The 13,807-nt window shown below is 39.0% G+C and overlaps 1 protein-coding gene across 9 annotated transcripts in view; it reads left to right on the forward strand.

The window, feature by feature from the left end:
• The window catches only part of DGKI (diacylglycerol kinase iota), a 502,817-nt gene that overhangs the window by 280,494 nt on the left and 208,516 nt on the right, over positions 1 to 13,807 (forward strand). For all 9 annotated transcript variants that reach the window (XM_070465256.1, XM_070465264.1, XM_070465269.1 and 6 more), the window contains 5 exons: positions 1,205 to 1,318; positions 2,990 to 3,127; positions 6,376 to 6,454; positions 11,920 to 11,975; positions 13,147 to 13,209. In XM_070465256.1, the coding sequence (XP_070321357.1) occupies positions 1,205 to 1,318; positions 2,990 to 3,127; positions 6,376 to 6,454; positions 11,920 to 11,975; positions 13,147 to 13,209 (450 nt within the window). The remainder of the gene's footprint in view (positions 1 to 1,204; positions 1,319 to 2,989; positions 3,128 to 6,375; positions 6,455 to 11,919; positions 11,976 to 13,146; positions 13,210 to 13,807) is intronic.

The raw sequence follows: 13,807 nt of genomic DNA on the forward strand, positions 1-13,807 counted from the left end.
ACCAGTTTATTGGAGAAGAAAAGGAAAGGAATTATGTAGTTTATACCAGAATAATTTTTCTAAATTTGAGGCAAAATTGGTTTATGTTCTGATGGGGGAATAGAACCAGAGCATTTAAAGTGATCTTCTCTTCTCAATGTTTGTATCTCTATAGGACAAAAGTTCTCCCAGTAACTTACACTCATAAAGTTCTTAGATAAGCCTTGTGACGCTGCTCTAGAATAACACTGTGAGGATATTCAAGTTTCTTTTTGCTGTTTCCAAGTTTGGGGTAATTTTGCTAAATAGTTATAATAAGACAAAACACCAAGTATTATTTATCTTAAAAAAAGATTGAACAGGAATATGATTCTAGTATATAACTATCCATTTTCTGCCTAAACTTATAATAAGTACTAAGATCATCCATAATTATGTTTTTTAATGTTTCATTAAGAGGAATATAGGGATATTTAGGAAAGCACTACTAATTTCTAAGATGATAACGTACAGAGTAATCATTTAATGAGTACTTCCATAAGCCACGCACCATATCAAGGTTTTTATATATGTTTTAGTTTTAATCTATAAACAGTCTTGAGAGGTAGGTATTATTATCTTCATTTTGAAAATCAAATAAATGAGTCTTACTGTGGTTAAATATTTAATCAAGATGACAAAGCCAGTGTGAGCCAGAATTGAGATTTAGTCTGATTTCCTGAAATGCCCTAGGGATGAACCGACCTCCCTAAATTGTAAACTCTCCTGAATTTTAAAGTAGATTTCTAGTTGATGTGCGTTCAATCCCTGGGTCAAGAGGATTCCCTGGAGAAGGAAATGGCAACCCACTCCAATATTCTTACCTGGAAAATGCCATGGGCAGAGGAGTCTGCATCTGACTCTTTGCAACCCCGTGGCTACAGTCCATGGGGTTGCAAAGAGTCAAATATGACAGAGCGCACACACATACTAAACACACAGATGAACAGGTCTAGTTTTGCTTATATGATATGGGGTATACAAAATGGTTCTTTTTCCTTGTGAAGAGACTTGGTGCATTGAAACTGCTTGGGATAAGTACCCTTTCTGTTTCCTGGTTGCTGTATTTTTAAAGAAAAATATGCCTATTCTGTTTTGCTCCTTTTAAAGCCTGCCGTTCTCAGGTTGTCTCCTTTGTAACTTACCTATCTTTCTTCTGTCTCTTCTGGCCCCCAAATGCCTGTAGGTGGGCTGGATCCTTTCCATCCTGGATGAACTGCAGCTGAGTCCTCAGCCTCCTGTCGGGGTCCTTCCTCTGGGGACCGGGAATGACCTGGCTCGGACTCTCAACTGGGGAGGGGTAAGCTTGTCCTCAGGGGCTGCCCACGTCATCAAGCGGTGGAGCCCCCGCATCCACAGGTGTTCTAGCGGAAGGCACATGTGCTCTTCTTGTTCAAGGAGCAAGTTAGAGTTGAGAATCAAGGTCCCCGTGAACCAGTTTTATCTGCAGTTTAAATCTATAGTCAACTAGAGAAGAGGAAGTTTTATTTTTTTTTTAAATGGGTTTTAGTACACAGGTCTGGGTCTTTTTGAGGTATCCACTAAAAGTCAATATTCACAGGTACCCAGGGGATGGGTTGGTCCTCATATTAAGCAATTACAGAGACTCGAGTTGCTCCTGACCCCTAGTCCTGCCCTGATGAATCTGGTTCAGATTTCTGATTCTTACTTGGGAAGAGTCATGGCTTTGTTTGAGCTTTTAGTTTTCTAGTTAATGTCATCAGGCTTTTGGCTGTACAGGTAGCCAATTTTCCTTTTCACCATGGAGTCAACTTCAGGCAAACTTGTTGAAGGCAGTTTAACCAGCCATTCAAAAGGGGCTTCCCAGGTGCCTCAGTGGTAAAGAATCCTGCAATACAGGAGACGCAGGTTTGATTCCTGGGTTGGGAAGATCCCCTGGAGAAGGAAATGGCAAACCCACTCCAGTATTCTTGCCTCGAAAAACCCCACGGACAGAAGAGGCTGGTGAGCTATAGTCTATGGGGTTGCAAAGAGTCGGACATGACTTAGCGATTAAACAACAACCAAACAACAATCATTTAAAAACTATTATTATTATCATCATGATCATTAATATTTTTACAGTATTAGGAAAGTAAAAAAGCACAATATGCTAACATATGCTGTCTGACTGGTTTTTTAACTGCTCGTATTGCCTGGGCTGGGCTTGATGAAAATTATCTTCAGATATTAGCAGATACTAATCTGGCTTTTGGGTGTATTAACCTCCCATGGGTGATAATTATGTCAGGGTATTAGCAGATATTTATTTGACCTTGGGTGAATTAACTTCCCAGAGGTTTTTTTTTTTTAATTTTAAGTAAGCATAGTATAAATAATATATTTTCATAAGGCAGCTAATGTGTTTATCAGTATTAGTTCCTCTTATCTAAATTAGTGACTTGATCATCCTAAATAATCATGCCATCAGTCATGTGTGCTCAAGGAGTAAGTAGATAGCTCCCTAGCAGAGCTGTCCATCACTCAGATTTGCCTTAGGTCCTGAAAGGAATGGTGTCTTAGGACAAGGTCAGGGAGAGGTGAGTGAAGTGAAATATTAGAAATCATCTAGCAGATGTTGCTTGATTCTTTTCCTGCTTTGCCACATACACTTGTTCTGTGTATCCTCCAAATTTCTTTAGAGGGAGATGTGGGGAAACCTGTTTTCACCCTGATAAAAACAGCCATCCAGCATGGCTCTCAAATGCCTGCCATTGACTATTCTTGGTGCTGACAGAAGTCATTCTTCCGCTCAAACCAACTAGAGATAGTATTTCTGTGCACAGTACCCGTGACTATTGTCTTAAATTCTAAATACCTCAAGAAAAACAGTTTACTTTCTCAGCCTTGTTAATTGCAAAATAAAGGGAGAGCTTCAGCAGAAGGTCTCTGCCTGGCATGAACTATCAATACCTTTGGCTGTACTGTCCACCGTTCCAGACAGCAGTGTGTTCATTCTTTGATTCCTTAGGGCTACACTGATGAGCCGGTTTCTAAGATCCTTTGCCAAGTAGAAGATGGGACGATTGTACAGCTGGATCGCTGGAACCTCCACGTGGAAAGAAATCCAGACTTGCCTCCTGAAGAACTGGAAGATGGCGTGTGTAAGGTTAGAGAGTTTTCCCTTCTGCAGAAAGGGAACCCTGGAGTATGTTCTGCCTGAGCCACAGGAAATAATTCCTGGCCAGAGAGTTATGTCTGATTCCCTCCTATAGAGGTTATGGCTACTAGGGCTTTGAGAATAATGCTATCCAGTATTCTGCCCCATAGACTTCTAAAGATCAAGATTTCCTAAGTGTTTCCATAGCGCAGGGAGCTATTCTCTGTCATCTAATTCCACACCAGAAAGAAATTTATCAGTTTTCTAATCTTTCAAATTCATTGCAAAGTCTTAAACCTATGAGGAGATTAAAAAAAAAATCATATGGCCTGAAAACATTAGGCACAGGGTCTTTCAATAGAAAGATACCATCTGAAATTTCTGGTCTGATAGCAAAAATTCCAATTTCATTACTTGTTTGTGATGTGAAGATACACCTAAATAAATGTTTGACTTAGCGTCCTTCAGTAATTAAACTTGTATCTCACAAACCAAGGGATATAATTATAAAAATGCTACTGGAGAGCTTCAGGGGAAAATTCAGTTTTAAGTTCTGGCCTCAATTTCATATAAATCTGATAGGTTTCTGAGTAGCCACTTGCTTTCTATTACTTTGTCTTTTTCTTCTGTGATAGTGTTTTCACATTTTCATTGTGTAAGAATCTCCAGGCCGTGTGCCTCTGAAATGCAGATTGCAAGGCCCTGTTCCCAGAGATTCTGATTAAGTAGATGTAGGGTGAAGGCCTGGCATCCGTGTAGCATCCCTGCTTTATTGGATCACACCATTGATTGAAGCCAGGATTTCATGGTGCTTCGGCCTTTGAATCCGGTATCATTTTAGACCAAACCAGTGACCTTTCCTTGGAGAAGGAAATGGCAGCCCACTCCAGGATTCTTGCCTGGGAAATCCCATGGACAAAGGAGTATTGTGGGCTACAGTCTATGGGGTCACAAAAGAATCAGATACAACTTAGTGACTAAGCAACAGCAAATGCACCTTTATTGATGAGCATCAAGATCCCAACAATTTGTGGTAGAAGCTCAAGTTACTTATTTGACTAAAATTGGTTAAAACATGTTTTGTCTTACCTTCGTAGTTTTTTCACCTAAACTATGACCCAGAAACCAAGGTTTTGTGTAGTTATCATGATTGTTCAGTTGACCTTGAGTTTGTAATGTCACAGTGTTGTTTAAGCAAGTATCATCTTGGGATATAATACTTCTTTGTAATGTATTTGACTTATAGAAACTGGGTATAAAACAGCTAAAGTACAAAGAAATGTACCATATGAAAATGTTAAGGTCCTATCCCCACTCAGCTTGGAATGGTTAGGCCCTCAATAGCAATCTCTATTTAATTCTCTTCCCAAAAGCTTAAGAAATGGAAAGACTTCTTGATTCAGCTTGGGGACATTAATCCAGATAATTAAAGGGTTTCAAAGTGGATTTGTAAGGAGATGTGTAGGAAATTGGGGCAATTTTTCCTGGAAAATATGAATAAGTACTCTTAAAACAGATTAAATTGTGATGTTATTTAGAGGATGGTGACCAGATGTTCTCCTACGTTATCAGCGGATGCTGAGACATGGGTTAGAATCGTAGCCAAGAGAACATAAATGGTAGAAATGAACATATCTGTGCTTTTGGCAGGATCACCAACCCTTGCTGTCATTCCTAAGGACTTGTATTTTTGTTTAAGTGCAGGAACTGGACATTCTCAAATGTGAAGCCAGGAGAGTGAGACATGTTTTGGCATTGTTCTGTGTGTTGAGTTTCTCTCCCTGTTCTCCAGTCACTTGTAACCACTTCTAAGGGCTGAGCTGACCTCTGAATCAGTACATCTCTGACTCAGCCTTCTGTGTTTCTGTATTATTAATAATCTCTCTCTTGCTCTCTGTCTGACTCTTCCTCTCATTTCATTTTTCTCTTACTGGGACAAGATTATTGCTCTAGTCAAAGAGAAAAATCTTACTGATCAAGGGGCATAGGAAACCCAGTAATTTTTGAAATCTTGAGGCTAAACACTTATTTCTAATAGAAGAGGAGTGCATTTCTCTCTGGAGGATAAACCTGATCATTATCTGGAAACATCATCCAGGCTGAGATAATATTTCCCCTCTGTTTACTTTAACATTTACCTTCCAATCTGGGTTGCAGAAGAAAAAGTGGAAGAACCACCGTATGCCTTCTAGCATTTCCCACAGGCTTTTCTAATTGTTCTCACCTTAAAGCACAGGCCTTCAGATCATGTCAGCTTTGTAGTTTTAATGCAGGACTTCAGGCTACATAGCTTGTTCTCTCCTTTACTCAACTTGCAGCAGTAACAACCAGGGACCCAGAGGACTCTGGCAAGGAAAGCTGAGGCTCATATATATATCTATGTGTCTGTGGTTGCATACTTCATGGTCATATTAAAGATATAAGAGTTAATAGAGTAAATAGAAATCTGAATACTGATAAATACACACACATATATTTTATTTCTAATTGGAGGATAATTGCTTTACAATGTTGTGTTGGTCTCTGCTGTATAGCAGTGTGAATCAGCCATAAGTATAACATGTGTCCCCTCCCTATCGAACCTTCCTCCCATCCCATCCCACCCCCTAGGTCATCACAGAGCACCAAGCTGAGCTCCCTGTGCTATTTGGCAACTTTCCACTAGCTATCTGTTTTGCACATGATAGTGTATATATGTCAGTGCTACTCTCTTAATTAACTTTTAGTTTTTCTCTAGGTTGAGAAAAGTTAAATGGCTCCCACTGGCTTATTGCTTACATGGCTTTTGTCAAAAAATATATAGATTTTTAGAAAATAAGGGTAAACAAATGGTATTTATTTTCAGTTGCAGTATTAATTTGCTGAATGTAAATTTTTCAAAAAATGTGCATCCACTGATTAAGAAGGTTAGATGTGATCCTTACAATTAAATTTATTTGCAAAATTTGTTTAGTGAATCATCCCTTGTAACTGTTACAAATGTGCATCCCTCAGCCCTCAAGATTCTCGTGTTATAATATCCACAAGAATGGTTCTCATTTAATAATTTGTGTTGTGTCTCTTGTTTCCTAAACTATTTAAAATTCTTGAGAGTATCCTATGAGTTGAGCTTTCACTAAAGAATTAATTCAAAAATCCCTTGTTCCTTCTATGTAGACACCCCTACGTTGGGTTGTGACGGTTTTTCTCCCAGGGACTTGCCTCACAGACAGGTGTCTGGCTTTCAACTTTACCTCTGCCTTTGCTCGTCATTGCAGCTTCCTCTGAATGTTTTCAATAACTACTTCAGCCTTGGATTCGATGCGCACGTCACATTGGAGTTCCATGAATCCAGAGGTGAGGACAACGTCCCATTTCCATCTCCCAGGGAGGAAGTTTCCAGCAGGTGTTTTGCGTGTTCCCTTTTGTTTGCATATCACTCAAGTGTCCACAGTGTGCCCTACTGCTGGTTTTCCATTTGAAGTTCCATGGTGAACCTGGGAGCTCAGTAAGATAGAAACCTATTACAGATGTTACCCTGAGACCTCGTTGTTTAGGGTCTCAAAGACAGTAAAGCTCAGGACCAGATGTGTGCTCCAGGACTCAGGACTGCTAATCTTTAGGTTTGACTAGAAACTAAAGTCAGTGAACAACCCAGAAGTGATTAAAAAAAAAAAAGAGGAAAAACAGTGACTGAAGAACTGGTAAGGGAGGATTGATGCTGACTGAGAGTAATGAATACCATGTTCATGGAGAGGATCCAGAGACAGTACACAATAAATACACACGAAATGTTGAAACAGACTGGCTGATGTGTCTATACCAGAGGTGTGGACTTTTTAGTATCTGTTAGTCTATCTCTTTTGCATTAAGTAAAAAAGAAATCATTATTAATGATGAAAGGTATACTTACTCGAGCTAGTTTTTTAATATAATTTTTTTTGGCCATACTGGATCTGCATTGCTCCGCAGGTTTTTCTCTGGTTATGGTGAGCCAGGGCTACTGTCTAGGTGCGGTGTGAGGGGCTTCTCATGGCGGTGGCTGCTCTTGTTGCCTAGCACGGGCTCTAGGCTATGTGGCCTTCAACAGCTGTGGCACTTGGGCTCAGTAGAATGGCTCATAGGCTCTAGAGAGCAAGGTCAACAGTTGCGGTGCACGGGCTTAGTTGCTGTGACATGTGGGATCTTCCCGGATCAGGAATCAAACCAGTGTCTCCTGCATTGGCAGGTGGATTCTTTACCAGTGAATCACCAGGGAAGCCCATCAGGCTAATTTTTTTTCTTTTTTTGCTGTTTTCTGTTTATTTGGGTTTTCCACATGTTTTTACCTGGATGGTCAAGAAATCTCAAGCTCCACTGCAGGAAGAGGAGGAAGAAAGTGAGGCTGCATTTTCATTAGGGTCATATGTACTTATTTTGTTGATAGATAGTGGCTGGAAGCCATGCAAACCACAGCTGAGACTCCAAACTGTTCTCCAACGCAGCTGCTCAGAGACTGTGACTTCATGACAAAGCTTGTATCATTTGCATCCGATACTTGCAGAGTGATTCAAAGCCTCATGAGAGCCATTCCAAAAAAAATAACCTTGCCTAGAATAACCTACTAGATATTGGTCAAAACATACAATATATTGGGAATTATGCCAATCCATTTACATGGACTGGGTAATATAAATCTAACTAAAGCAGAATCCTAAAAAATTCAATTGCAGAAACAGTTTTTGGCATAGATATGAAATAGCTCATCAAATTGACATGGGACAGTTGCAGCCTTTTATTACTTATTGTATTTCTTTTAGAAGGGACAATTAAAATGACATTCATTTTAAGACAGTTTATTATTGGTGTTTTCTGTGTAAATGTTTTTTAGAATTACCAGTAGAAAAGCAAATAAGGAGTAAAGAAAGGCTGAACATTTTGATTGACTTTGTAGGTAAATAATGCAAACATTTGAATAATTTGATCAGAAAGAAAGTATATTGGACTTCTCTGCTGGGCCAGTGGTTGACTCCATGCTTCCAATGCAGAGGATGTGGGTTTGATCCCTGGTCAAGGAAGTCAGATCCAACATGCAGTGTGGTGCAGCCAAAATATAAATTTTAAAAAGTGGATTTTTAAAATAAGAAGGTATACTTTATTTGATAAGAAAATAGATGCTGTTTTATTCTTCTCAAAGTGGCTAAGCCATGTCTGGCTGAACTGTTGTGTAACAGAACATGTGATCATTTGGAACAAGATTCAGAGATTTGATAGGATTGGTCATTTAATTGTCAGTTGGAATCTTGCCAGTACTTTACACTATTGCATTATGACAGTACTTGAGGAAGTACATTGAAAATACTCTAGTCCACTATTATATAGTCATGGTAACAATGATTATGGTTATCAGGTAGCAAAGCTAGGTTTCACTTTGCCAGCTATGTGAATTAGATAGCCATCTTTGGGGGACATGAAGGATATTAAACACATCAAACTTTTAATCTGAGATTGGACACTCAAGTCATACCCTCATTGAAATTGCTTATTATTCAGAGGATTTGAACCTTACACTACAAGGTCAAGGAAATATAATTATGACTCCTGAAGAGGCAGTATTTAAATTTGATTTAGGATTTGCTATTTTCTCTGAATATAAAGAGGCATGCAGATCAGCATGTTTCAAGGATTATGAATGTTTCATGATTCATATGGTAAACTGACAGATTTCTTTGAAAAGGTGTTATTTTCAGTGGACTGCTAAATTTCACCATCACCATCACTGCAAAGGACACACTGCCAGTCTCTTGCCCAGGTAGTAAGACTCAAGCACAGTTGACCTTTGAGAAACCCCGTCCAAGGTTCTCTATGTGTAACCTTCTTTTGCATCTTGAACCTCAGTGTGACATCTACTCATCATTCTAGGCTCAAGTGTACTTGCCTCTGGAACACTGTTCTGATCATTTGCTGTATGTGTGGAAGGCCCCCCCATCCTGCCCTGCCACCCCCTATTTTGTCTTACATGGAGAAGGAAATGACAACCCACTCCAGTATTCTTGCCTGGAAAATTCCATGGACAGAGGAGCCTGGCGGGCTACAGTCCGTGGAGTCGTCTTATGTATACATGACATCTTTTTATGGCATATACAAAATAACATTTCTCATTTTCAGATCTGTCTTCCCCTCTTTAAACAACACAAGGTCAAAAGACTCTTATTTTTATCTTCTGTGCTAAGTCCAGTGGCTGTCTCAAATGTCTGCTATAGGAATGGAATGTTAAATTGGAGAGGCTCATATATAAAAGATAAAAGCAGAGAGAGTATATAGTAAGAGGAAAATGTGTAGGTAGTGAATAATATGGGAGTTTGGTGGGGATTGTTGACAGAAGAAGAGTATCAGGGGAAAGTTTCCAGAAAGGGTATGAGGGAATATGGTGGTAAATAAAAAAGGAATGTGACATAGACAAGAAGTAAAATGGGTAAGGGCATTTCAGACAGGAAAGAAAAGTACAGAGGGACAAAGGAGCTTGTGATAAAGATTGTTAGATGACTGGTTAATACAGAGTGAAAGATATTTGCCATGGTGTTAGAAAAATGAAGATAATGCTGGTAAAAATATTTGTCCTTAAGGTGCAGTGACTTTTAAAGAAAAGATTTTTATAACACATACAATTTTAATTGATGGTGACACTGTCACTGTAGGCATAGATATTGAAGTCATTTATGTATACATAACTGATGTCTTAAGATTGGGTTAATAGCCAATGCAGATAATTTGGAAGATGTATGAGTTATATGGGCTTCCTAGGTGGCATTAGTAGTAAAGAACCTGCGTGGTAATGTAGGAGAGGTAAGAGACATGGGCTCAATCCCTGGGTTGAGGAGATTCCCTGGAGGAGGGCATGGCAATCCACTCCAGTATTCTTGCTTGGAGAATCTTGGACAGAAGAGCCTGGTGGGCTACAGTCCGTGGGGTCACAAAGAGTTGGACACGACTGAAGCGACTTAGCACGTACACACCAGTTATATGGCGTTCAAATTGCTTATTGGCTTTTATAAACATAGTGTTAAACTTATATTTGCTAATATCTCCCTAACAGGCAAGACCAATTACAGATAAAAGTAGAGTTTTGGATTCCATTCTAATGGTACATATGTTATTGTGTTATACACAAAGATGGGATTAATATGTTAAAATAATGGAATGGATTATACCCAGGGTTTCATCATCATTATAAATGGATTACATTCAGAGCCAAATCATTTAGATGATTTAGATGATGAGATTTGGCAAGTTTGAAGTAATGAGATTTAGATGAGGTCTTTGGATTTTGAGTTGATGCTGTAATGGGAATGAGACCTTTTGGGACTTGGGAGTGAAGTGAATGTGTTTTTCACATGTGAAGGATGTGAATTATAGGGGCCAGAAGGTAGAATGTTGTAGGTGAAATTTTAGTTTCTATGATGTTTGCCATTTGGTATCATGCTTGCCATTAAAATATAGAGTTAGGATTTGGATACTTTCAGCCAGTCAGCCAGCTGTCTGATGAGAAATGACTTGGAGAAAGACCTATTCCTAAGAAAGGATAATGAATGAACAAAATAGAAGACGAACATTGACAGTAGGTTCCTTTGGAACGTCTTGGAATTTTATCAGAAAGAATGTAAGGAAATAGTATTTAATTTGGGGATTTTATCATCCCTTGGATTCATGTGAACATTCTCTGATGAAGATTCTTGTTTAATCTATTTATGGTCTTCAACCTATATAACATCCAGGAACAAACACAAAATTAAACCATTCTCAGTCAGAGCCTTTGCTGTCTTTTGCCCTGAGTCCATTCTGCAGGTCATCTGTGTATATCTGTATCTGTCTATATATGTGCGTGCTCATTTGTGTCTGACTCTTTGCAACTGCATGGACTGTAGCCTCCCAGGCTCCTCTGGGAGGAGGGATTTCCCAGGCAAGAATACTGGAGTGGGTTGTCATTTCCTTCTCCAGGGGATCTTCCCAACCTCAAGATCAAACTGTGTCTCCTACATTGGCAAGAAGATTCTTTACCACTGAGCCATCTGGAAGCCCCATAGATAAATATTTATATTATATATATACATATAAATAATATATAATATTTACATATCTTCACTAAATCAAATGGTTTTTTGAGGCCTGTCACAAACAAGAGTATAGATGGTAGTTAGGAGTTTTTGCAAAATGTGACAGCAAATTCTTCATTGATTTTTTTTTTTTTCCATTTATTTTTATTAGTTGGAGGCTAATTACTTTACATCATTACAGTAGTTTTTGTCATACATTGAAATGAATTAGCCATGGATCTTCATTGATTTTTATCCAAATTCCCTATATTAAATTTGAACTGCATACATAGTTTATGGAAGCTGTGCTCCATGGAGGTCAAAGCAGACAACAGACCCTCTTCCCTTCTCCCTTCCCTCTTTCTTCTGTCACCACTGCCCTGTATCCCAACCAACTCTCTGTTTTTGACTAGAGTCCAGAGTGCCTCAGCCTTTAATGTGCATGGGAATCACCTGGAGAACTTGTTAAACCAGATTCCTAGACCCCAGCCCCCAGATATTCTAATTCAGTAGGATTAGGGTGGAACCTAATAATTTGCATGTCTCAGTTGATACTGCCACTGATGACAGTTTGGGGCTACATTTTGTATCCCTGGGCTATTGTGCCAACTGCCTATAACTGAGGGAAACATGATAATGAAGCTGTTGGTTCCTTGGGATGGGGAGGGACGGAGAGAATGTAGGGGTGCTTATCTAACTCACTACTTCTAATGAAGTCTGTATAACAAAACCACCTTTTCCCTTTCACAGAAGCAAATCCAGAGAAATTCAACAGTCGATTTCGAAATAAAATGTTCTATGCAGGGGTAAGTATACATTTCATTTTTCACATTTCATTTTCAATGATTACATGTGATTTATACTAATTTACTGATGGTAATAAAGATGCTAGTATTACTATGCTAATAATTACATACACATCACAGATGTTTACATGTGTGTTTATGTGTGTGTATGTGCTCAGTCATGTCCAACCCTTTGCAACCCCATGAACTGTAGCCTGCCAGGCTCCTCTGCCCTTGGGATTCTCCAGGCAAGAATACTGAATAGGTTGCCATTTCCTTCTCCAGGGTATCTTCCCAACCCAGGGATCGAACCCAGGTCTCCTGCATTGCAGGCAGATTTTCTACCACTGCACCACCTGGGAAGTCCTGTGTGTATATATAGTTAATGCTTAATGTGTTGGTTGAAGAATAAAAGTAAGGATATGTTTCTTAAGTTGGTTGGCAGAGAGTTCATTATCTTTGGTCTTTAAAGCCCTGACATTGAGTGGGAATGATATTCAAGAAGTGGTGTGAAAAACGAACATCAAAGTCAAGCTAGAGAACTGGAAAATATAGGTAGACTGAAAGATGTATGGCAAGTCTTGGGTAAGAATGTAGTTTTCACAAGGGTATGTATCCTATGCATTGACATTTGGATGCAAAATTGAGAGACCATGGGGAGTTTTTCAGGGAAGCATATATGAGATAAAGGGGCACTCTTCTTTTTACTACTTTTTCTCAGGGACATCCCTGGATGTGAATGGCTAGAAAGAAAGAAAGAAAGAAAGAAAAAGAGGGCCTCCAAAATACTGATTTTTAAAGTGTGGCTTAAGTTTATAGCACTGGGTAGAGGGAATTGAAGTAAAAAAGAGGTGAAACAAGACAGTCTCCGTGGCTTAAAGATTTTAGCAGCATCTACTGGATAAACAGGAAGGTCAGGAAAGGCCATCAGGTCTCCAAACTGACCCTTGAAATTACCTACATTTTCTCTCTCCTACTGCGATCTTAAATTTTATTATAAGTTACATTTTGAAAACAAAGAGAAAGCTTTCAACTTGACAGCCTCTGCACTACATTACTCTAGAGAATTTGTTTTATATTTTGTATTTTTGCATAACTCAGAATTCCTAGGACCTATCTATCACATAGAAGCAGGGCTTTGGCATAACTGTGTAATGAAGCATTTTTTTTTCTTTCTTTCCTTGTGGTATAGGCAGCTTTTTCTGATTTCCTACAGAGAAGCTCTAGAGATTTATCCAAACATGTTAAAGTTGTCGTAAGTATTGCATGTGTTGACTCATTTCCCTTTGAATGTAAATATCTTGTCCCTAACATAAACCCCAAATACCAGTTTATGTACTTAATCAGTGGGCTGCATAGAACTTGAACTGAATTGAGTGTGGTGTGTTCAGCCAACATTTAGGAGCATTCAGTTATGTGTTGGGCACTGAACAGAGGATGAAGTTAAATAAGATGGATGGATTTTGCTCCTGAAAAAACACGGTTCGGTCATGCTGAAGGGTGCCTAACTCATGGCAGAACAATAGAATAAATGTTGCTATTCGACTGTTTGTGTCATATGCTGGTGGCACAAAAGGAGAAATGCAAACTGCCCCCAGTGTAGTCAGAGAAGTCATCAAAGCAAGGGTGTTGAGCTGGGTCTTGAAGTAGAAATAGATATTCACCAAACAACTAGTTTTATTCCCAGGCTAACTGAAAAGTCTTCATTTTAGAAAAATACTTTGATTTTATTATTTTGTGGTCATTTACTCTCTAGCCTGGTCAAGTACCTCACCACTTAGGAGTTTTTTTTGGCTGCTGTTTCTTTCTGAGTCTCTATCCCAAGTTTGGGGGATACTCATCTTGGAGGCAAA

The sequence above is a fragment of the Odocoileus virginianus genome, chromosome 1 (assembly GCF_023699985.2).
Source record: "Odocoileus virginianus isolate 20LAN1187 ecotype Illinois chromosome 1, Ovbor_1.2, whole genome shotgun sequence".
In the NCBI taxonomy this organism is placed as follows: domain Eukaryota; kingdom Metazoa; phylum Chordata; class Mammalia; order Artiodactyla; family Cervidae; genus Odocoileus; species Odocoileus virginianus.